General features: G+C 47.2%; 1 protein-coding gene across 4 annotated transcripts in view; it reads right to left on the bottom strand.

Moving 5' to 3' along the window:
* Nucleotides 1-20,797: 20,797 nt before the first annotated feature.
* Upf2 (UPF2 regulator of nonsense transcripts homolog (yeast)) overlaps nucleotides 20,798-22,627 on the bottom strand; it is a 105,257-nt gene continuing 103,427 nt past the window's right edge. For all 4 annotated transcript variants that reach the window (XR_001783050.1, XM_006497486.1, XM_006497485.4 and 1 more), the window contains one exon: nucleotides 20,798-22,068. Coding sequence is in view for 3 of the 4 variants with exons in the window: in XM_006497486.1 (XP_006497549.1) it covers nucleotides 22,059-22,068 (10 nt within the window). In the remaining variant the exon portion in view is untranslated. The remainder of the gene's footprint in view (nucleotides 22,069-22,627) is intronic.

Here is a 22,627-nt window from a genome sequence, read left to right as displayed (position 1 = left end):
AGTTTCTGAACAAATGGTATTTATAAAACCTACTTCTATTAGTACAGGAGTTGCTGCGGAACTGTCTGTTTAACCCTAGGCTGACAACACTCTGGTGGTAATTAGTCGCTAAGGATTATAGACTCAAAAACGTTTAGTGCGTTCCTCCCCATTTGTATGTTTATGACACCCCCTAGCTATAGTTGAATAGACCATGGTTCCTAAGTATGCATGGCTCCACATGCAGATAATAACAAACAATAAACACCACTACTGTTCTGCTGATGTTTTTATATGTATATACATGTGAACATGTATATATACATGTGTATATACGCATGCATGTTTGAGCATTTGTGTGCATGGGAGTGCTCATGTGTCTGTGTTTCCATGTACCACACTCTGCACACCACCATACTCTGCACAGTACCACACTCTGCTCTCTAAATCATGGCTCTGGAAATTTTAATTCAGGGCCCCATGTTTGTGCAAGCTTCACCGTCCGAGCTGCCTCTCCAGCCTACATCTTTTTTTCTGGTTCTCATTACATCACAGGAAGTCTGGAGGAACTTGAACAGGTGGAGATGGTAATCATTGGTCAACCTGAATGTCCAGGTTTTGACTCATGTATCATGGTGACATAGAAAGGTGTTCTTACTCAAAATGTGTGTCACAGTATTTGAAGGTGATGAGGCCCCTATACAAGGTTTTCCCAAATGGTTCTAATTAAAAAAACAAAAACAAAAACAAAAACAAAAAACAAAAAACGACTTTCAAGCTTTTCTGTAAATGTGTGAGGTTTTTGCTCAACGGGTCGGTGATGGGGCTGGAGAGAGGGTTGTTCTTCCATCATGTTGTCAATGGGGGCTGCACCAGCCTCCTTTCAGTGACTTATATCATCAACCCCCACACACACACCGCCAGGTGCGTTTCCACCGTTACTTATGTTCCTGTCTAACACTCGCACCCCGTATAACATTCATACCCTTTAAAGGTCCCTCTGCAGCTGCCTGGGCCAGGGCCGAAAAGCATACTGAGTGACACACCACAACACACCACAACTTCCAGAGTGACATTTGTTTGTTTCCTTTGAGGTGGGGGCGTGGGGGGTGCCTGATGTGATATTCACAAAGACTAAATAAAAGTGATTTTTTTTTAAGGTCCCTCTGGATATAACCCCCACCCCCCATCTTCCCATTCCTGTGTCTGTCTCTCTCTCTCTCTGGTCTCTCCACTCTGAGACAGCCTTCCATTCTCCCCTACCCTGATAAACCGATTGTGTTAGATCCGTTGCACAGCGTGAGCTAAGCAGCATACCTTGGCTCGAGATACCTTTCACTGCCTAATCCTAACATGGAGGACAGAGGTTTGATTCCCAGCACCCACATGGCATCATGGCCATCTGTAGCTCCAGTTTCAAGGGAACCCGATGCCCTTTCTGGCCCCTGTGGGTACTGCACATCTCTCTCTCTCTCTCTCTCCTCTCTCACTCTCTCCTCTCTCTCTTCTCTCTCTCTTTCACACACACACACACACACACACACACACACACACACACACACACATGCATGTATACCAGCTCAGGCAAAACACTCATACATGTAAAATAAAAATAAATGTTAGGAAGAAAACCCTTCTTTCCTCTCTAATGCACACTTGTTTTTTTTTGTTTTTTTTTTGTTTTGTTTTGTTTTGTTTTTTGGTGCTTTTGTTTGTTTTAATAGTTAACTGCTCTCTAATCCTCCGGTAAAACTGACATTCCAAAAGGCCCAGCAAGTTATCCCACAGCTTCACTTACTTCCTGGCTCATCTCCAGGCAATCTCAGGGATGCATAGTTCCTGAGGCTCCAAATCAAATCAGAGGCCTATCAGTCCTGCTCAAGAGAGAAGGGAGATCAAGGGCACAGTTAGTTCTTGTAGTTTAAACTCTCATTTCCCAACAAAATGGTCTAAAGTAGGGGAGAGGAGAAAGAAGAGAGCCATGACTGAGACTGTAGAGCTGAGCATGGCCCCACATGCCTCTACTCCTTAGCTACTTGGTGAGCCTGAGGCAGGAACCTGAGATTTAAGAGTTCGAGGTCAACGCAGTGACCTTCACTCTGGGAGTCTGGCCCTCTGCCAGCACTGATCTCTGACATCACTGAGCAAGCATTTGTAGCAGTTGCTTCACACCTGCCAGCCTCAGAACATTCCATTCCGAGGCCCTTTGCTGGGACCAGTGCATGCTCTGGCCAAGGGTAAAGCCCCAGGGAGACCCCACAGGATCTTGGCTAGGAGTTCGAACCAGCAATTATCATGTCAGTCTCCTCTGCCTCAGCCTCTGCCTCCTCCACTTCCTCAGGAAGGCTTTCATCTCTCATCTGCTGCACCCACGGCATCTCTCATTCCTCATCAGGTCTCAGCCCTCAGGGCTGCCTGGTGACACGCTGGAGGAGGCCCTCAGACAGGGTGACCTTGGCCCACCCAACGTGACTTACAGGTCAGGCCAGAAATGGCAGTTTAGTGCCTGCCTTGTGAATTTAGAGCCCCTCCCACTTCATCTCCGAAATACAGGGAATCATCTCCATCTACAGTGGCTTTACTATGGCCTGCTCCGTCAGACGCTGTTGGCTGTCTGTACTGGGTTGGGTAATGTCTTAGTTAGGGTTTTATTGCTGTGAACAGACACCACGACCAAAGCAACTCTTTTAAGGACAACATTTAATTGGGGCTGGCTTACAAGTTCAGAGGTTCAGTCCATTATCATCAATGTGGGAAGCATGGTGGCTTCCAGGCAGGCATGGTACAGGAGGAGCTGAGAGTTCTACATCTTCATCTGAAGGCTGCTAGCAGAATACTGGCTTTCATGCAGCTAGGATGAGGGTCTTAAAGCTCACACCCATAGTGACACATCTACTCCAACAAGGCCACACCTTTTAATGGTGGCATTCCCTGGACCAAGCATGTGCAAAACCAGGACAGGTATCTTGCTTGGAGAAGGGTGTGTCTGTTAGTCCTGGAGGCCCTAAGGACCATTGCCCTAGAGTTGTCTATGGGCCTGCTGGTCCCCGTGTTCTGTGGGAGTTCACTCAAGTGTGGTTGTTATCATTTAGGGTAGTGAAGCCCCTAAGATGAGATGGCACTACAACCAGGTCCCCATGGCTCAGTGACAGTGCCACTCCTTCATCCAAAGGCCCATTCAATGCAAACTCACAGCTTTCATTACCCAGGGAAAGCTGACTTCTGTGTGATTCCACCTTGACTGGGCAGTGGGGGGTCATGTAGGTGAGGGGTGCATCCATGGATGGTCAAAAGGGGTGAACGAGTGCTGTCTACACACCAAGGATGTTGCTAATGGTCCTGTGACTCCTCTAAATGCCTCTCATGGCAGGTGGTGAGGTAGAGCGTTTATTTTTTCCATTGAAGAACCTTCGAACCTAAGGTCTTCCAAGGCCACAGAGACAGTGAATGACCGACAGACAAGGCACAAACTAGTCACTGGACCCCACTGCACCTGGCCCCTATGTAGACTCTTAAAACTCCCAAGTGGAAACAGGGTATCGTGGGCTTCACTGTGCAAACAGTATGTCGGTTAGTTCAACGGGCACACCCAAAGTCAAATGGGTAGGTGGGTGGCATCATCTAATCTCCTGCCTCCATCTGGGTAGGATGTTGGTGAAGAGCATAGGAGAGCTAACTACAACTCGGAAGGAGAACTATTGAGCCTGTAGTCCTCAGAAGGCCAAGACAAGAGGATTGCAGTGAGTTTGAGGCCAGCTTGGGTGACAGGCTAAGACCTAATCTCAGAAAACAAACGCAAAACAAAACAAACAAATAAACAAAAAAAGAGGTTTGTTTTGACTTGAAGAGGTTACATTCTCTTTCGTGACACTTGCAACCCCAAATTCACATCACTCATGTGCTTAAAGGAACCCACACAGCCACGAAGCACCCAGCCAGATCTCACACTGACAGCATAACCTGATGAGCAGAGACAGACTCCAAATGGCTTAGAAAAAAAGGCCCCTCAGCAAACCCACTGCATTCTTGTCTCTAGAATAAGTGGGAGCGAGGGCCCTTCAAGCCACTGGCCACACTGTGAATGGACGGACGGCCTGAAACTCAAAGTTGTCCTTGGGAAGAGGGAGAGCAGAACTCAACACCTGCACCAAAACCTGGTCCTGTGGTCTTGGGACACAGCACTCTGCCTTCCCCTCTCCTCCCTTCTGGTACCCCGGAAAGACAGCAGCACTCTGGCAGCTCACACTGGGCTAAGCTTTCCCGCAGGTGTGAATCCCTGCAGGTGTGAACTGTATGCAGCTAGTAGCCTGGAGTCTGGGAATCATGGAGAGTAGAGCCAGGCTCCCAGCACTGATTTACGCTTTGTAAATAGTGGGGAGGCTTGTGCACAAGTGTGTGGAGTGTGTGCACATGTGCATGCACGTGTGTGGTCTTTGCTCTGTGCAGAACAGGCAGTGTGGTTGGAGGCAGAAGAGCAGAAACCATTTGCCCAGTTCTCTCCTCCTCCTCTCCTTTCGAAGGGGCCATGGCTTTATCACAGTCAGAAAATGGTGAACAAAGGTCACGTGGAGGCTGTAGAAAGAAGGCCTAGCTATTGCTGTGTTGTTGTTGTATGTGGCTTCTCCCAAGACCCACATTCTCCTGATTCCTGCTGGGAGTGACTGTTTAAAAGGTCAACAGCTAGTATTTATTACACAGGCAGGGTGGGTCTTAGAAGCCCTTATTTTCCTACAAAATAGCACGCGTGCCTCTAAAAGGCACCATCCAAATTTATTTTTAATACCTCTTTTCTCACCTTATTTTTAATATAACTTTTAAAAATAAACATTTCTTTCCTCTTTTAAAGATTTATTTATTATTATACATAAGTACACTGTAGCTGTGTTCAGACATGCCAGAAGAGGGCATCAGATCTCATTATGGGTAGTTGTGAGCCACCATGTGGTTGCTGGGATTTGAACTCAGAACCTTTGGGGGAGCAGTCAAGTGCTCCTACCCACTGAGCCATCTCGCCAGCCCAAAAATAAACATTTCTTACAAAAAGAAAAATAAAAGTCTAAACTTTTGTGCTGAATCAGTACAGCAAGGTCAGGGTATACGCTGAGAAGTCCTTGTGAGTAGACAAACAGCTGTGCTCTCCACAATGAGGACAGACGGACAGACCTCAGCTGAATGTGTGTGTCTCTCCCATCCCTCGGTGACAGACCTTGACACGGTTGCCAGCTCCCTAACTCCTCCTGCATGCTCTGGGCTTGACCTTCCTCACCCAAACTTGCCCCCTATCTGCAAATCCAAACAGAAAGGACCGCTTATCTGTCTTACCCAACCAATGTAAACAGCTGTTCCCAGTCCCTGCCCACACCCACAAGGTCGAGCTGAAAAGCTAGAACACAGTAGAGATTTCCCCCTCCCGCTTCCTCCTGGCAAGACTCCTGCATTAAGAGCTTCCTAGGCACCGCCATGGAAACACAGGTCTAGAAGTATCTCTGAGCAGTTAGGAGGCCCAGGATCGACTTCTGCCAAAGTCATTTTCAAAAGAAACCACACTCCCACCCTCCATACATTCCAATGACACATCTCTTTCAAACAGGAAGTCTCCTGGAAGTCCAAGCAAATCTTACTTCGGATTGCAGGGTGGGTCTGCTCCCCCTACGGTCAACAGACTGGGCTCCTGAAGGGTGTGCCTGTGGGGGGCAGGGGGAGGGATGGGAGGGAGGCCATCCCCATCACACCTGCAATAGTTGAAGTCCCAGCTTTATCTGGGTCCATCAGCTGTGTGACCTTGTGCAAATCCATAGCTTACCTGCTGGTAAAAGAAGGGCCTGAACTGTATGGCTCTTAGGTCTCTGTCCCCAGTGAGACTATATCAAAGACTGAGGCCTGGGGAGCACAGCTGGATAGAGCTGGTGTCTTTAGAGGAAGAAGAGCTGGAGAGTACTCAGTCGGGACCCTTTGCTGACTGAGTCATCTTCCCAGCATGAGTTCAAATCCTCACCGGCTAAGTACAAGCCCGTCTACCACTTGTAGGGAGAGCCAAGGAGAAGACTCCTGGAGAGTACAGGCCAACCATTTGGCCACTTGGTGAGTTCCAGGAGCAGTGAGAGATGCTCTCTCTAAAAACAAGGTGTGTGCAAACAACACGTTAATTAAACTAAATAAAAAGGAAGAGGAGGCCTCCCTTCTCACCCCAGGCTGAATCCTCTCCTGGAGAGAGCCGCCTGAGGATTGAGAAAGGGGGCAGCCATCTGCAGGGCAGCTGGAGGCCAGCCTCGGCAGCACCTGGGGCGTGGGCTGACAGCTCCCAGAGCTGTGAGAAAGTCTCTTGTGGCTCAAGTCCCTCAGCGCGCACTGCACTCCTTTGTTAGCCGGACCTTACCAACTCACTAGCTCACTCCCATAATCCTCAGTCAGTGTGCTCGAGACCCAGCGTCACCTTTGACATTAGCCCTGTGAGGGAAGCTGCACACTTCCGCCCAGCCTCTTCAGACGGTCTATCTGTCAGCTAGGGCTCCCATCTCTGGTGTCAACTTTGACAACTAGTTCCTTCTTTTACAGATCATTTACCACTCTTTTCCAGTCCTACTCGTTATCCCAATCTCTTCTTCCACAAACACCTCTCTACTCAAGCTCTGTGTGTGTGTGTGTGTGTGTGTGTGTGTGTGTGTGTGCGTGCGCACACATGCGTGTGCACATGCAAGAACATGGGAGGAGGCCAGAGGAAGACTTCTACTGCTTCCTCAATCATTCTCCATACTATGTTTTGAGACACTGAGCCTGAAGTTCACAGATTGGCTAGGCGGGTTTGCCAGTGAGCTGTGGGGAACAGCCTATCTCTGACCCCCCATCCACCTCTAGTACTAAAAGTTTATAAACACCTTCTGTGCAGGTGCTAATGATCTGAATTCAGGTCCTCAGGCTTGTGTAGCGGGCTCCCTACCGGCTGAGCCATCTCCACAGCCCTGCTCATCCCCTACCCTTTTTGAGACACGGTCTTGCTATGTAGCCCAGGCTAGGCTCAGACGTCTGGGACGAGCAATGCCCTTGCCTCAGCTCCCTGATAGCTAGGAGTGCTAGTATGAACCACCGTGCCTGGCTTCTGTTACTCCAGCAGAATACTTGAAACTGAGTGGCTTGTAAGGAAAATATATTTAGGATCATAGCACTGGAGTCTAGAAAGTCTATTACCAGGGTATAAATCAAAGGAAAACAGCCTTACACAAACTTGCTTTCGCTGGTTATTGATCAGCTCTGCAAAGAACTCTCTCATGGAAGGATGCCCTTAATCTAATCCTGTGGTGGCCTCACCTCTCAACAGTATCCCACTGAAGACCTAAGATTCCAGCACATGAACATATGGAGGACACACATGAACCACGGCAGGCAGACAGGAAGACAGAAAGAGTGTGTGTGTACCGAGATGGATGTGCAAACACACATGAACCATGGCAGACAGACAGGAAGACAGAAAGAGTGTGTGTGTACCGAGATGGATGTGCGAACACACATGAACCACGGCAGACAGACAGGAAGACAGAAAGTGTGTGTGTATACCGAGATGGTTCTACTGGATTGTTGTGGATTTGGTTTACAACTTATATTATGTTAACTGGGTCCCCCAAATTACAAGAGAATCCCACATGTAACATGGTGAGATCCGCCCCCCCCCATTGGTTTTGATTAGTAAACAAGGTTGCCAGCGGCTAATGGTTGTGCAGAGAGGCAGAGGTGGGACTTTAGGACTCACAGGCAAGGGGACCGAGGGAAAAAGAAGAAGAACCCCCGTGACTGGAAAGGAGAAAGTCCAGGCCTGAGAAGTGCAGGACAGAGAGACAGCCAGCATTAAGTCAGGGGTCGTGGTCAAGGAGGGCTGCAGGCCTGGGTCCAGGCAGCAAGGATGGAAAATAGGTCTCAGTAAGTAATAATTCAGGAGTATCAGAGGGGAGAGTGTGCTAGACGTGTGGAGGTTTGGAATGGCCCCGCTTAAGGCATGTTAGAATATAAGGCTGCGAGTGTCTTTCATTCAAGAATCCAGAGCACTGGGGCGACAGGTGATCTTCAGTAGCATTCATTGCCTCCTGCCACACTGAATGGGCCACTGAGCAATGGTCCACTGAGGTGCGCCTTCTGCGGGCTCTTTCTGTCCTTGGCTCCCCTGCTCTGTCCCTACGGTCCTCACTATCACCTGTGCTAAGCACTCTTTCCCTTTCTCTTTTAGGGACACCTTCCTTCAAATGTTCTAGATTTACCATCTGGCCCATATCGTACACTAGGGCATCCAGCTATATGCAGCCTTCAGCTCTGGTCCAAAGTCCAACTCCTGATTTCTGTGTTCTTGTGTCTCCAGGCTCCAGCCCTCTTGCTAGGGCATTCTGACATCTCTCCCGATTCCACATCCCAGGACTACGATGTTTCCAGCGCACATGTAACATTCTCTGCTCCCTGCGCACTGCTTTTCTACCTCGTTCCTTCAGTGTATTGTCATGCTAGCTCCTGCCTCTCCCTGATGGAGGTAACAGCCGTCACATCAGTATCAGAGCCTGGGTAATCACACTGTATCTTCCCAGCTCTTTGACTGCCTTGGACATGGACATGGACTTGGCACTGCCCAAAATCTCTGTAGCCTGAGTCTGACTCTTTCTAGGTCATTCTCCGGGTCTTTGTTCCAATAGACAGCTCTGCTTGAAGCTCCAGTACCTGGTAGCTAGGTCAGTCACCTTAGGCCAGCCACCAAAGTTAAGTCTAACTATCCTCATCATAAAGGTAGGGATGCAGCTCCTCATGACTTGTATGAGGCAGTTTACACAGAGCCAGGGAGCTGGAAATGGCCCAGTTTCCAGGTATTATTACTGCCTCTGATCGTGGACAACTCATCTCCACTGATGTGCTGGCTAGTTTTATGTCAACTTGACACAAGCTAGAGTCATCAAAGAGGAGGGGGCCTCAGTTGAGAAAATGCCTCCATAAGATCTGACTATAGGGCATTTTTCTTAATTACCGATTGATTGATGGAGGAGGTCCCAGCCCATTGTGGGTGGTGCCATCCCTAGACTGGTGGTTCTGGCTTCTCTAAGAAAGCAGCTAAACAAGCCATGAGGAGCAAGCCAGTAATCACCACTCTTCATGGCCTCTGAATCAGCTCCTGCCGCCAGGTTTCTGCCTGGTTTGAGCTCTTTCCTTCAATGATGATCAGTGGTGTGGATATGTAAGCAAAAACAAACCCTTTCCTCCCCACCTTGTATGTGGTCATTGTATTTTATCACAGCAATAATAACTCTAAGACAACTGATTCCACCTTCCATCTTAGGGAATTGGGTAGGACTTTGAACACCTGCTTAAGCTGGTTTACCAAACTTTTATGAGCTACCAACACACCAACATCAGCTGAACCACTTTTGTTATTTGTAAACAGGCACCCGGCTAGTCTACTTCTCCTGCCCCACAGATGGTGCCATCAACTCTAAGCTCCTGAAAGTACTCCTTTCCCCACCATCTGCCTCTCCCCTGGCCTTTGCTCAAGATGTTTCAACCGGACTCTTGGTAACCTAAGTACATCCTAGTGTTCTTAGAACGTTTCCCAAGACAGGTTTCCAAGTCTCCTCCTCCTCAAGTCCTTTCCCACCACCTCAGACGTGCTGTTTTCGTTCTTGGAATATCCACAGCACTTAGCTTATGCCTCCTTTGTCCCACAGCTCACAATGCTGCGTGATGGGTGTCTGTGCCAACAACCCTGCTCACATAATGTGGCTCATTGATCCAGACCCTGGCATCCCTCAGGGAAAAGCCTTGGATCCTCTTTATCTTTCTTCAAGAATATGCTAATAGTGGGTAGGGACGGCACGTCAGTGGGTAGATAGATAGATGGGTGGATGAATGACACATTTCTGAGTTATCCTTGCTGTAGTCTTTGAGTGATTTCCAGGCTAATCTTCCTAAGTTGGCTCATTTCATGACCCAAATACCTTTAGAACTCACATTGCTTGCCAAACACAGTTCAAGTTCCTCGTCCTGGATCTGGCCTCCACCCCTTCCCCTGCTCCTCTCGTTCAGTATCCCCAGCCAATCCATATCAGATGTTCTTTTCCTACTGTGAAATCTGCAGGATTCTCTTTGTTTCTCAGAAATGCCGACCCAAACCCTATCCCAGCCCACGAAAGTAGACCACATTGTCAAAAGACCTGAGTTCAACACCTAGCACCCAGTGTGGCAGTGTGCTCCTGTCATCTCAACCCTCAGGAGGTGGAGTCAGGAGTATGTGGAGTTTTCTAGTTAGTCTAGCTGATAAGCAAGCTCGGAGTTCTCACCTTAAACAATAAGGTGGAAAATGTGGTGGTTTGAATATGCTTGGCCCATGGAAAGCAGCACTATTAGGAGGTATGGCCCCATTGGAATAGGTGTGGCCTTGTTGGAGGAAGTGTGTCACTGTGTAGGTGGGCTTTGAGGGCTCCTAGTGCCCAAGCTCCACCCAGTGCAGAAGGGACCCTCCTCTGGGCTGCCTGTGGAAGCAAGTCTCCTTCTGGCTGCCTTTGGATCAAGATGTAGAACTCTCAGCTCCTCCTCCAACAACATGTTTGCCTGCCTGCTGCCATGCTTCCTGTCTTGATGATAATGGACTGAACCTCTGAAACTGTAAGCCAGCCCCAATTAAATGTTGTCCTTTATAGGAGTTGCCTTGGTCATGGTGTCTGTTCACAGCAACGGGGAAACCCTAAGACAAAACCTAATGTCAACCTCTGGTCTATACACACACACACACACACACACACACACACACACACACAATGCACATACTGGCATACACATCACATACATACGTATGTATATAAGTACATATACACACACTTACTTCATATCAGTCTTTTTATGCTGAGAATTCCATCCATGCATATACTGTGTCTTGATGAAATGCACCCCCTTCCCTCCCCAATTCCTCTCCTAACCCCAGCATGTGCTTTTTTATTTTTTTAAATCCATCGAGTCCACTTAGTGCTGCCCATGTGTGCACAGGTTAGGACCTGTAGGACTCAAGCCTGGGTAGCCTTTCAAGGGCTGCATCCCCCAAGAACATTTACTCTGAGGAGTTTGTTTGTTTGTTTGTTTAGCAGGCTCTTACTATGCAGTCCAGGATAGCCTCAAACTCCTGATCCTCTTGACTCAGGTTTTTAAGTGTTAGGCCAATTAGAGGTAAAAATCTCATGGATCTTTCAGGGGAGCGCTTGTCTATGCCCCTCTATCCTTCTTTCTCTCCTACATAGTGTTGGGGGACTGGAAGGGTAAAACAGGGGTGGAAAAGTAGTGGTAGAGAAAGGAACCTACAAAGAAGCCAAAGTCCAGCTACAGTCCCCCCTGAAGGTATGATAGAGAGCAGACCTTCTCCACCAGAAGACATAGCAAGACCACCCAGCCCACCTTCTCCTGGGTCAGTTCATCTGCTAGAACAAGTGAACCTCCTGCCCTTCAGTGGGCCCCTCTTCCTCCTAAGCAGTCCTTGTCCAACCTCCCCTCTCTTGGATCTTCATGGTGGATGTTTTCTTTGTTTACATTGCAGGGTAAGAGGGGAATGCATTTCTCCCAAGATTAGGACCGAGGTGAGCACAAATCTACTAATGATCACTCTGTTCGAGATTCTAGCCAGTAAAACGAGAAAAACAAATAGAAGATGTTTGGACAGGAAGTCAAGACATACTCCTGTATGAAGAACTTCTCAAGGAATCCAGAAAACAATGGCCAGCGCTAAAGAGTTCAATGGTGTTACAGGATACACAAGCTAGTTAACATATCAACTACACTTCTACATAGCAGCAATGAACAACCTGGAGATGGAGTTGAGAAAAGAGTTCCGCTTATCCTAGCCTAAAATACTAGCATAACTCCTATCAAGATTCCAGGCAGGTATTTTCAGGCCTGGACAGCTTGCCTTAACGTTTGTTGGGCAGGATCTAGATTAGCTGACATGATCTTGACAAAGAGTGAGGTGGGAAGAGTCACCCCACCCAAAGACCTACTGTTTAGCTCCAGTTACCAAGGCGGTGTGGTGTTTGTGGAAGGAAGCTCAGAGATCAAAGGAGCAGAATAATAAGCCCACACAACTACGTTCAAAAGACAACAAAGGTGCAGAACCTATTCAGTGGGAAGATGGCTTTTCAAATGGTACTGCAGGAATTAGATATTCCTTGCCCAAAAGAACTCTAAATCTAGGATGTGGCTGGCTCAGACAGAGACTGACTAGTATGCTTGGGGTTTGATCCTTAGAGCAAGGGAGGTATGGAGGGGTAACACAGAGACCTAAATCTCACAACTCAAACAAAAGTTTAACTTGTTTGATCACTTAGATACAGAAGGCAAAATATAAAACTCGGAAGAAGCAGAGCCTTGGAGTCGGGGCTGAGGGAGACAGAGTTCTTCACTATCAAGGTCTTCGAGAATAAAAACATTGCCTCACTGAGCAACAGGCAACAAGGGTTGCTAAGTGAGGCTCAGGTGTCTAGGAGAGACAAGAGCAGGCTCTGGCTGAGAGGCTTGCTTGACCCAGGTGTATGGCATGCACCTATACTGTCACCACAGACCACCTGGCTTATGTCTGATGAGCCTCCCTCAGAAACAATGCAAAACACACACTGAGCAAACAAATACTAGTCAAATCAAATGAAAGGCACCCCCAGGTCAGGCAGCAGGGACAGAGGAACCAGCTTACAGCCAGCCCCTTTCTCATGACGCTTCTGTCCCTACAGAGGACATTCTCAACAACCCCTTGAGCCCCATGCCCAGAACTCTGGGTCCCAAGAGGACAGGCAGAGCCCAGGCTCTCAAAGCCTCACTGTCTCACTGTTCAACAGCATCTGAGAGAAACCTCACCTTACCACAGTGCCTCCTGTACACTGTCCCAGAGCAACAGTCTCTGCCATCTGGAAGACTTGGCCTGCCCGTCTGAAGATTTGGAAGTCTCTAGAAACCAGGTCTATTTGCTAATGGCCATTTTCACTGGAAATACTAGGCCTGGCGGCAGGTTGCACAGACTACATGAAGAGCATTGTGAAGCTCTTACCCTTCTGTGAGGGATGCAACTGGTCACTCACTGGTCTTCAACTTTCACACTGGCTCAGTTCCGGAGCCTGCTTTGCCTCGTCTACCACCAGGACCAGTGAGAACTCCTCAGAGGACATACTCTGACTCTGTTTCTTCTCCCGACACCGCCCACAGTGGACAGTCTCCTGTCTAGAGGCCCTCTCTATACTTTCCTGCTTCTCTAGTCTCATTTGCAATCTATAGCTTAAGGGAGGTTTTAACCAGAACCCCTAGCTCAGCAGTCTAAAGTTCTTGCTCTGGCTTACAAGGTCCTATCAGGTGTGGGTCCTCTCTCCATTCTTCTCTCCACTGTCCCTCCCCCTTTCCTTTCTTTCTTCCTGGCTCTTCAGATGGCCATTCTTGTTTCTTTCTCTGCTCAGTTTACCAAGAGCGAATGCCCTGCCTAAGGGCTAACTGCCTGTCACTCAGGTCTCCGCTCAGCCTTCTCAGAGCAGACGGCTCCTACTTTACACCCAATCTCAGTAGACACTTGCCAATGAACCACCACTGGTTACCTACTGACAGGCCGGCAGCTTGGCAGGGAGACCCTTCAGAGTTGCTTTAACTTGAGCCTCAGATGGCCATAGCCTTGTCAACCTGCATTGATGTTTTTATATGGAACCTTTCCCTGAGACCATCCCTAGAGCTATAAGCCAAATGCACTCCTAGTAGCTCTCCAAACAACTGCTTACACAAAGATGGCTGGGCAGTGAGATGGTGTCCACCCTAACTTTCCTGTTTAATGGTGTTCGCGATCGCTCTTGGGTTGCTCTGACCTCTAACAAAGGCTCCTCAGAATCAGGGCTCTCTCTACCTTGCATATCAAGTAAAGTCAGCATACAGGAAGCACTTAACACTTTGCATTCAATGTTCACAATGCCCTGGAAAGGCTGTTTGTGCGTGTATTTGTTCTCTCTCTTCCATTGTATAAATGACTTGAAAGAGGCTCCACTTACAGAACTTATTCAGGAAGTGGTAATTCCTGAATTCAAATGCAGGTTCATCTAACTCCATACCCTGAATCCCTCTTCTACACAGGAATGATGGGAAGAGGACAGTTACAAAGTTGGTCCTATGTCCAAAGATGAAGGGGAACAGTGAGCACAGGCTGGACCTCAGTGAGCACAGGCTGGACCTTGGACCCCTGCACATATGTAGCAGATGAGCAGCTTGGTCTTCATGTGGGTCCCCCAACAACTGGAGCAGGAGCTGTTCCTGAGCCTGTTGACTGCCTGTGGATCCCATGTCCCTAAATGGACTGCCTTGTCTGAAATTTGATGTGCAGGGGTGAGTGTGGGTGAGGTGGTAGGTGGGGTGTTGTGTTAGTGGGGGGTGGTACCCAGAGGGGGTTTCTCTTCCTCAAAAGAGAAGGGGAAGGTGGAATTAATGGTGTGTGTGTGGGGAGGGACTTGAGGGAGACCTGGGAGGAAAGGAAAGGCTGATATTGGGTTGTAAAGTGAATAAATAAATAAAAAAAAAGGATGGAGGGGAAAACTCTGGATGTGCCTGTCAGGTTACAAATTGTCCTCACAGTCTCAATTGTTAATACAATGTCCCCCAGACAGCATGTCACAAACATGCTCTCACTGAATGGAGACCTCTATGTGCTGGAGACACAAGTGGTCAGAATTGACTAAGGACTACAACTATGTTCTTTTTTCCTCTTTATTTCTAATTATTTGCCAACTCTTCTCAAGGAAGCCTGGTAAAGCCCTACCTTCACAATTTCTAGATATTTGAGCATTTTTACTGGTCCACTATCTACTGAAAGAAAAGGCCTCTAGCCCGTGGGGTTTCAAGGATCCAGCCTTTTAAGATGCATCTTGGAATCATGAGTTCTCTCAGAAGAAGAAGAAGAAAAAAAAAAACAACCCAAAGTGATTTGGACTATTAGTCCCATTTTAAATTTTTTTATGATTAATTTATTATTTATTTGTGATGCATGTGGGGGTGTTGTATGAGGGGATATATCACATGTATGTATTGTATGAGGGGATATGTCACATGTATGTATTGTATGAGGGGATATATCACAATGCATGCATGGCGGTCAGAAGACAATTTCCAGAAATAGGTTCTTTCCTCCCACCACCTGGGTGCCAGGGAGTGAATTCTGGTTCTCAGGCCCGGCAACAAATGCCATTACCTGCTGAGCTGTCTAGCCCCACAACAGACCATTCTTGCCTGGTACTTTGGAGAGCTCAGGAAAAAAAAGTGCCAGGACCTTTGTAAATATGGAAATCGTAAACTGGACAACATTACATATTTCTCCATAATATTCATGTAACTATCAGCCTCCGTTATTGGGTAGTGAAGATGTGCACAGAAAAAGAAAAGGAAAAAGAAAAAGAGAAAGAGAGAGAGAAAGAGAGAGAGAAAGAGAGAGAGAGAGAGAGAGAGAGAGAGAGAAAGAAAGAGAAAGAGAAAAAGAAGAGGAAAAAGAAGAGGAAAAAGAAAAAGAAAAAGAAAAAGAAAAAGAAAAAGAAAAAGAAAAAGAAAAAGAAAAAGAAAAAGGTTTATGTCTGCAGATCTCTGAGGAAATGGGAACACTGTTTCTTCAGTTGACAAGGAATCAGAGCATGGCCAGCTTAGCTTCATCCAAAGGATGTAGTTGCTGCTTGCATCGCTTCCTATGAACTACGACGAATAGTTGCTGGTTGGATCTGCCCAGGCGTCTCTGGCTGCCAGGTCTAAACCTGAATCTGTATATTTGGTTTATGAGACCATCAAGGCTCACTCTGCATGCGTCATATCAAGCACAGGCTCAGAGGAGAAGGTACACCTGCTCATACTGATGTCTCTCAGGCTCTGTGATGGGTCTCAAGCCCATCATCCTATTCCTCACACAACCCTAACGTGTCCCCCATTTTATAGGCGAGAAAGCTGAAGGTTTGAGGCCAATAACTCCCGGAAGTTATGAGGACAGTGTTGGAGCTGGTACTCAATCCATACCTCGAGTAACCTTGGCAACCTGCTTCTTCCTTTGCTCCCCTGAACACAGAACACATTTCTTTTGCCTTTGGACTCCCCTCAAGTTCTAGTTCTGAGGCCTGACTGTCACAGTTCATGGCACCAGAGTGCTGTTCACAGTCTATGAAGACGCTTCTGCTAGCACTGATGCCAGCACACTGTACGTCATCATGGCCACACCACCATCCAGCGTTGAGTGTGAACTGGAGGGACAGACCTGTGTGCACCTGCTTCTATTTTCCAAATTTTTGAACTCAACTAGTCAAGGTAAACTGGACGGGAAGCTGGAGGAACCTGGGAACTGGGAAGACCACCCTTTCAAGCCACGGAGGACAGCAGGCGATCGGGCATGACATACCTACTCTTTAGGATTGAGCACATTTCCTCAAAAGCCAGAGTCAAAGAGGGAGAGCATCAGTCAGACAGCTTATTTCTCATCTTATTTCCCTACACATGGGCTGTGCTGTGTCTTCTCAGCATAGGCGAGTGGGTGGGCGGGAAGGAGGCAAGCTACCCTCTTAAACTGAAGAGAGAGAATGGCTAGGTTTTCTAGAAGTGGTAGTACTTGGCCTGGCAGTGGGTGGCACACAATCCCAGCACTAGAAAGGCAGAGGCCAGCTTGGTCTACAGAGTTCCAGAACAGCCAGGGCTATACAAAGAAACATTTCAAAAAACATCAAAAAAAGCAAAACAAAGAGGTAGTGCCTGAAATAAAGCTATTTAATAAATTGAGAGACAGAGACCATCTTGCTGGATATACCAGGCTGGCCTGGGACTCAAGTCTTCTTCCTTAGCCTTCCACGTGCTGGGAGAAGTCATGTGCTACCATAGTGTAGCTTCTCCCAGCCTGAAGCAGGCTGGTACAGACCTTGTCACCACTGAGGTGAGACCACCTGGGGTGGAGCCTTCCGAGCTAGATGGCTCTATTGTTCTGTCACATCTGGCTGGATCCAGGTGCCTGGATGGACTGGGGGTGGGGGGGTGGGGGGGTGGGGGTGGGGGGTGGGGGTGAGGATGGGCCTACCCCCTATATAAGCTTAGACTCTAAGTAAACTTTAAGGTGCCTTGAACAGAGTACTTTTGTCTTGGCGTCTTTATTTCTCTCCCCGTCTAGTCTCTTTCCGTCCCAGCCCACCTTTCAGGAGTACCCGGTTCATGTAGGCAGCAGGCGGCTTACAACTACACCATAGTGAGCTTTTAACTTGACCTTGAGGGGAAGTAGGGATAAGCAAGGCTAAACCGGCAGTTTAGATATTCCAGTGCAAGAGGTACCACACGCAGAAGTGAGCAACTGCTACAACCACAAAATGAACTTCCTATGGGTCAAATGCTGTCCCAAGCATTGTAATGGAGAACATCATGCCATTCCACTTGCTTGCGTTGTCTGTGTCTTTGATAGCAAATCAATCCCTTGTAGGCAGGAGCACCCTTTAATCCCCTCCTCTCTACCCCCACTGCTCAGAAGACTGCCTGCTATATTAGATCAAATTCAATAAATATTTGCCTTGTTTCCCATTTTTTCTGAGTATGTGTATAAATCCATGAATCTTAACATCAGCCTGACAGCATAACCTAACTCATATGTGAAGCGGAACATAAAAAACATCTTACATGACAGAATTTACAAAACTTGAAATTACCTGTATTTTATATTAGCATAAAGTCAAAAGCACCGGTCTGATTGTCTCAGGCCCATCGATACACAATGAAAGGTTGTTTAGAGTTGCTATGAAAAACATTTGGGAATTCTAGAAAAAACAAAAGTTAGAAACGAGACTATTAGGGAAACTTCGCATCTATATTTTTGAGTTAGCTATATTTTTGAGTTAGTTAGATTGTAGAAGGCATCCTTTTTTGGGTAGTCACAGGGATCAGATTACAGATGCTGTTTTAGCCAAGCCTGGCCAGAGTCCCTTGGATAGTTTACACTTGTGTGCAGTCCATTAAGTTAGTCTCTATACATGGAAATGCTAGGTGTGATGGCACGTGCCTTGAGTTCAAGGCCAGCCTGAGCTATAGGGAGTGTCTCAGATCAAAACAAACCCTTTAGATGTTTGAGCACTGTTGGCAAAGACAGGACTGGGGAAGAGGTTCAGCTGGTAGAGTGTGTATGTAAAATGGATGAGATTCTCAGTGCTGCAGAAACCCAGAATGATGACAGAATGGCACCATGATGATGTATGCGTCTGGGAGGATCAGAAATTCACGATGATTTTATCTACCTACTTATTTTTTGGCTTTTTGAGACAGGGTTTCTCTGAGTAACAGCCCTGGCTGTCCTGGAACTTGCTTTGTAGACCAGGCTGGCCTCAAATTCACAGAGCTATGCTTGTCTCTGCCTCTTGAGTGCTGGGATTAAAGATATGTCGGGCTCAATCTTTTGTTACAAACCAGTTCCATAGATTGGGCTGTGTGAGAGGAGGAGAGGGAGAGGGGGAGGGGGGAGGGGGAGGGGGAGAGGGAGAGGAGGAGAGGGAGAGAAGGAGAGGAGAGGGGGAGGGGGAGGGGGAGAGGAGAGGAAGAGGAGAGGAGAGAGAGAGAAAGGGGGAGAGGAGAGGAGAGGAGAGGAGAGGAGAGGAGAGGAGAGGAGAGAGAGGAGAGAGAAAGGGGGAGAGGAGAGGGAGAGGAGAGGGAGAGAAAGGGGGAGAGGAGAGGGAGTGGAGAGGGAGAGGAGAGGAGAGAGGAGAGAGAGAGGAGAGAGAGAGGAGAGAGAGAGGAGAGAGAGAGGAGAGGAGAGAGAGAGGAGAGGAGAGGAGAGGAGAGAGAGAGAGGAGAGGAGAGGAGAGGAGAGGAGAGGAGAGGAGAGGAGAGGAGAGGAGAGAGGAGAGGAGAGAGAAAGGGGGAGAGGAGAGGGAGAGGAGAGGGAGAGGAGAGAGGAGAGGAGAGAGGAGAGGAGAGAGAGGAGAGAGGAGAGAGAGAGGGGAGAGAGGGAGGAGAGAGAGAGGGAGAGAGGGGAGAGGGGAGAGGGGAGAGGGGAGGGGAGGAGAGGAGAGGGGAGGAGAGGGGAGGAGAGGGGAGAGATATTGAGATTGTACATAAAAAGGTCATTTTGAGAACACAGTGAAGAAGCCTCTGCAAAATAAAGGCAGGCTTCCAGAGAACCCATCGCTGGCAAGCTGTGGACACGCAGCTTCCAGAACTGGAAGAAATCATTCCTTTAAACGACACAATCACAGTAAGAAGAGCAGTCTACCATGAGCATGAACAGGGAAGAGCAGAGAATATTTCTGCTTGCACTTACTTGTCTAATGTCCAAGGATTCCTGAACATGCTTTATCCTTATAATAATCGCCGTTGCTTTAAGCAAAGTTAACCCCTAAAATGTAAAGACTTTAGTTTTTTTAAAATGTATTTTTCCTTTATGCATATGGATATAGTGCTTGCATGTCTATCTGTATACTGGTTGGGTACCCAGTACTGACACAGGCCAGGGGTTATCAGGTGCCCTGGAATTGGAGTCACAGATAGTTGTTGAGCACCCTGTAGGTGCCGAGACTTGAACCTGGGGTCTTCTGGAAGAAAAGCCAATGCTCTTAACAACTGAGCTACCTCTCCATCCCCTGAGAGTGCAAACACTTTAAAATCACTTCCAATGGGGACCTAGGGCACATTGAACTCCATTTCTGCCCTGAAGTTTCTCATTCCACATAGAGATCTATCTGTATTATGCACAGTTGGAGTTGTTAGAAAGTCTGGGGCCTCTCTTTACTACTGGTAAAGTATTCTCAACATTCTAGCACTTATTCCCTATAGTGAAATTATTTGCTGTTTAAAATACAAATCCCACAATTACTGACCTTGAGAAATTAGATTCCCAATTAGTAGCTCTGAGTGACAAGATACCTCAGGATGATTCCTGATCTGCAGAAAGAATGCTTCTCTCCACACTCATCTTTATTTTCTAGGGTATCACTAGCTTATTGGACTGGTAGTAATGGCAGGGACGGGGGCTGATGGCAACCCTAACTTTGGTTGTTAATCATGGTACTGAGGTTCAAACCTAGGGCCTGACAGTGAGTTACAACCCCAACCCCGATACTGGGCTCCTTGGCCTGTGGTTCCAGGAGGTATTTCCTCTGTTTCCTTCTCCTCCTCCACATATCTTATCCTTCTTTGTTCTTTCCACCATGCCTGTGGCCTCCCTGACAGCCAGTTGCTTGGTTTTAAGTGGGTCAGTTCTGCAATGGCTGTTATGTGAAGGCACAGCATGTAAGGGCATCTTTGAGAGAGGGAGGGAGGGAGCGAGGGAGGGAGGGAGGGAGGGAGAGATGAGTCTGATAGCGGGGTTTGTGATCATCTGTTTATCTTTGGCACATGTGGGGAAGGGGGAAGACTAACTTAGAACATTGGGACGAAGTTCATCCCTTTGTCTCATTGATACGTCTTAAGAAATGCAACACAGGACATGGGTCATATCCGACAAGAAGTCTACTACTTGGTTTTTAGAGACAATGTCTTCTGTGCATGGCGGCACACACCCTCAGTCCCAGCACGTGGGAGACAGAGGGAGGCAGATCTCTAAGAGTTTTAGGTCCACAGAATAAGTACATACTGCCAAGGCTATGGAGACTCTGGTTTGTTGTTGTTGTTTTTCCTTTTCCTCGGGTCACTATATAGCTCAGGCTAGCCCTCCAATTTGTGATTCTACCTCAGTAGTGAGTTCTGGGATCACACTCATGTACTACCGTATCTAGCAGAGAATATTTTTTAATAAAGCATGAAGATGACCCTGGATGATACTAACTGACCCACTGAAAGGTTTCCCAACCAAATAAAACAAATCATGCCAAATCCAAATTACAACACTTTATTGCAGCATCGGCAAAGGTCAGATTTCTGAAGCTGGTGAAGATTGGGCAGCATTTCCATGTGAAATGTTACAACTTTACAAGTTTTGTTTCTTATTGAAATCTACATGCAGAAACTGAAACATGGTAAAAGAAAGATGCAAAATAGAAAAAAGATGTGATCAAGTTGTAGCATACAGATGTGTTCTTTAACTAAATCACTATGCCTACTGGAAAGCAAATGAAAGACACCTATCCTAATAAATTAACAGACTGTCAGAAACAGACTAAGAACCCTCATTTCTAGTGGGGAAAGGGGAACAAAACGAAACGAAAACAAAAGCAAAGTAAAAGCTCTACTTGTTTCCATATCTTGTTTAGACACAGAGGCTGTAAACCCATGAAGGTCAACAAAATACTCTGATCCGCTTCTTGCTGTCCTTCGTTCTTCTGTGACATGCTCACTGGCACCGTTTGTTTTCAATGATACTTACAATGGGCTCAACTATATCCCCGTTCTTAGGCTGGTATCAGACCTTCTAAACCATCTGCATTAATGCTTTGCATATTAACAGTCTTCACAGTTTCTTTCACTCTAATAGGCAACTTTACATCACTGACTCTGATGGTTAACACAGGTTTTTCTCCCTCATCCCTTGCTCCTCTTGAAACAAACTCCTTAACAACACCTTTCCTGGTGGCTTATCTGGCATTTGGATCTCTTTCATCATTTTGTTGTCCTGCATGTATGTTTTTACTAGAAGATTTTACTGCTTGCTCTATACTTTTCTACTGTAGTCCTGGAGCCCCCAAGTGTATCTTCTTCCAACATGGGATGTTCGATTCAGAGACACTGTAACTTAAATCAAGTTTAAAACTCAAGTTCATTTCCCCCATACCATTCCCATCTCAACTGTTTCTTCTCCGGCTCAGTCACCTCGTGGACGCTCTTCTTGGTGTAACTGCTCAGTAGTCAAGTGCACCTTCTCATTTCTTGACTGCCATTCTCAAGAGAAGATTAACCCTCACGTGATTTCCATTACAAAAGGCCTTTCTGCCTTGTCTGGAAGCGTCGGCTTGTTCCGGTGTTGGCAGAGGCTGGTGTTTCTGCCTCATGGCCCCAGCCTGTCCCAGGTTTAGATTCGCAACTCTCTAGACCGACATGCTGAGATGTGTCCGCTGCTCTCATTCAATTGCTGGAGGACTCCACTATCCACAACATCAGATACAGGACCTAATGAAATGACACGTGCTGCTGGATCAACGTCTCCTAAAGGGACAAACGGGATGGCATTAGGAACTTTACCGCACTGGCAGGAAAGTGTCAGTCATCAGCAGCCACCATGCAGAGTTAGTGCTTCTTGAAGATTCTATATGCTCTCCAGTAGAGGTATGGCTCCTACACCTTTTCTTCAGCTAATCTTCACCCCCACACTTTTGATATGGTCAGACACAGCCCAACCTGGCTTTGTACTTACTACGTAGGCAGCTGAGGAGGATAATCATGAACTGGTTCTCCTGTCTTCTGCTCCCACGTCACTGGGTTATAATAGGCATGCGCCCTCTACAGCTAATTTCTAAAATGCTAAGAAATCATGGTTTGTGAGTCACTGACTTGTGTATCACCAATATGGTGAAGTCCAACATGCTTTAGAACATCAGGTTAAAATCTTATTTGGAAACAGCTGTTGGCAGATGTAATCAATTAAGATACACCCATGCTGGGATAGGCTGAGCTCCCAACCTGAGATTGTTCTTACAGAAAAAGCGTGTACTCAGACATGTACAGGAAGAACACTATGTGAAGACAAAGACACAGACTAGGATGA

Source organism: Mus musculus, chromosome 2 (assembly GCF_000001635.26).
Source record: "Mus musculus strain C57BL/6J chromosome 2, GRCm38.p6 C57BL/6J".
NCBI classification, from domain to species: domain Eukaryota; kingdom Metazoa; phylum Chordata; class Mammalia; order Rodentia; family Muridae; genus Mus; species Mus musculus.
This window is presented reverse-complemented; position numbering and strand designations above follow the sequence as displayed.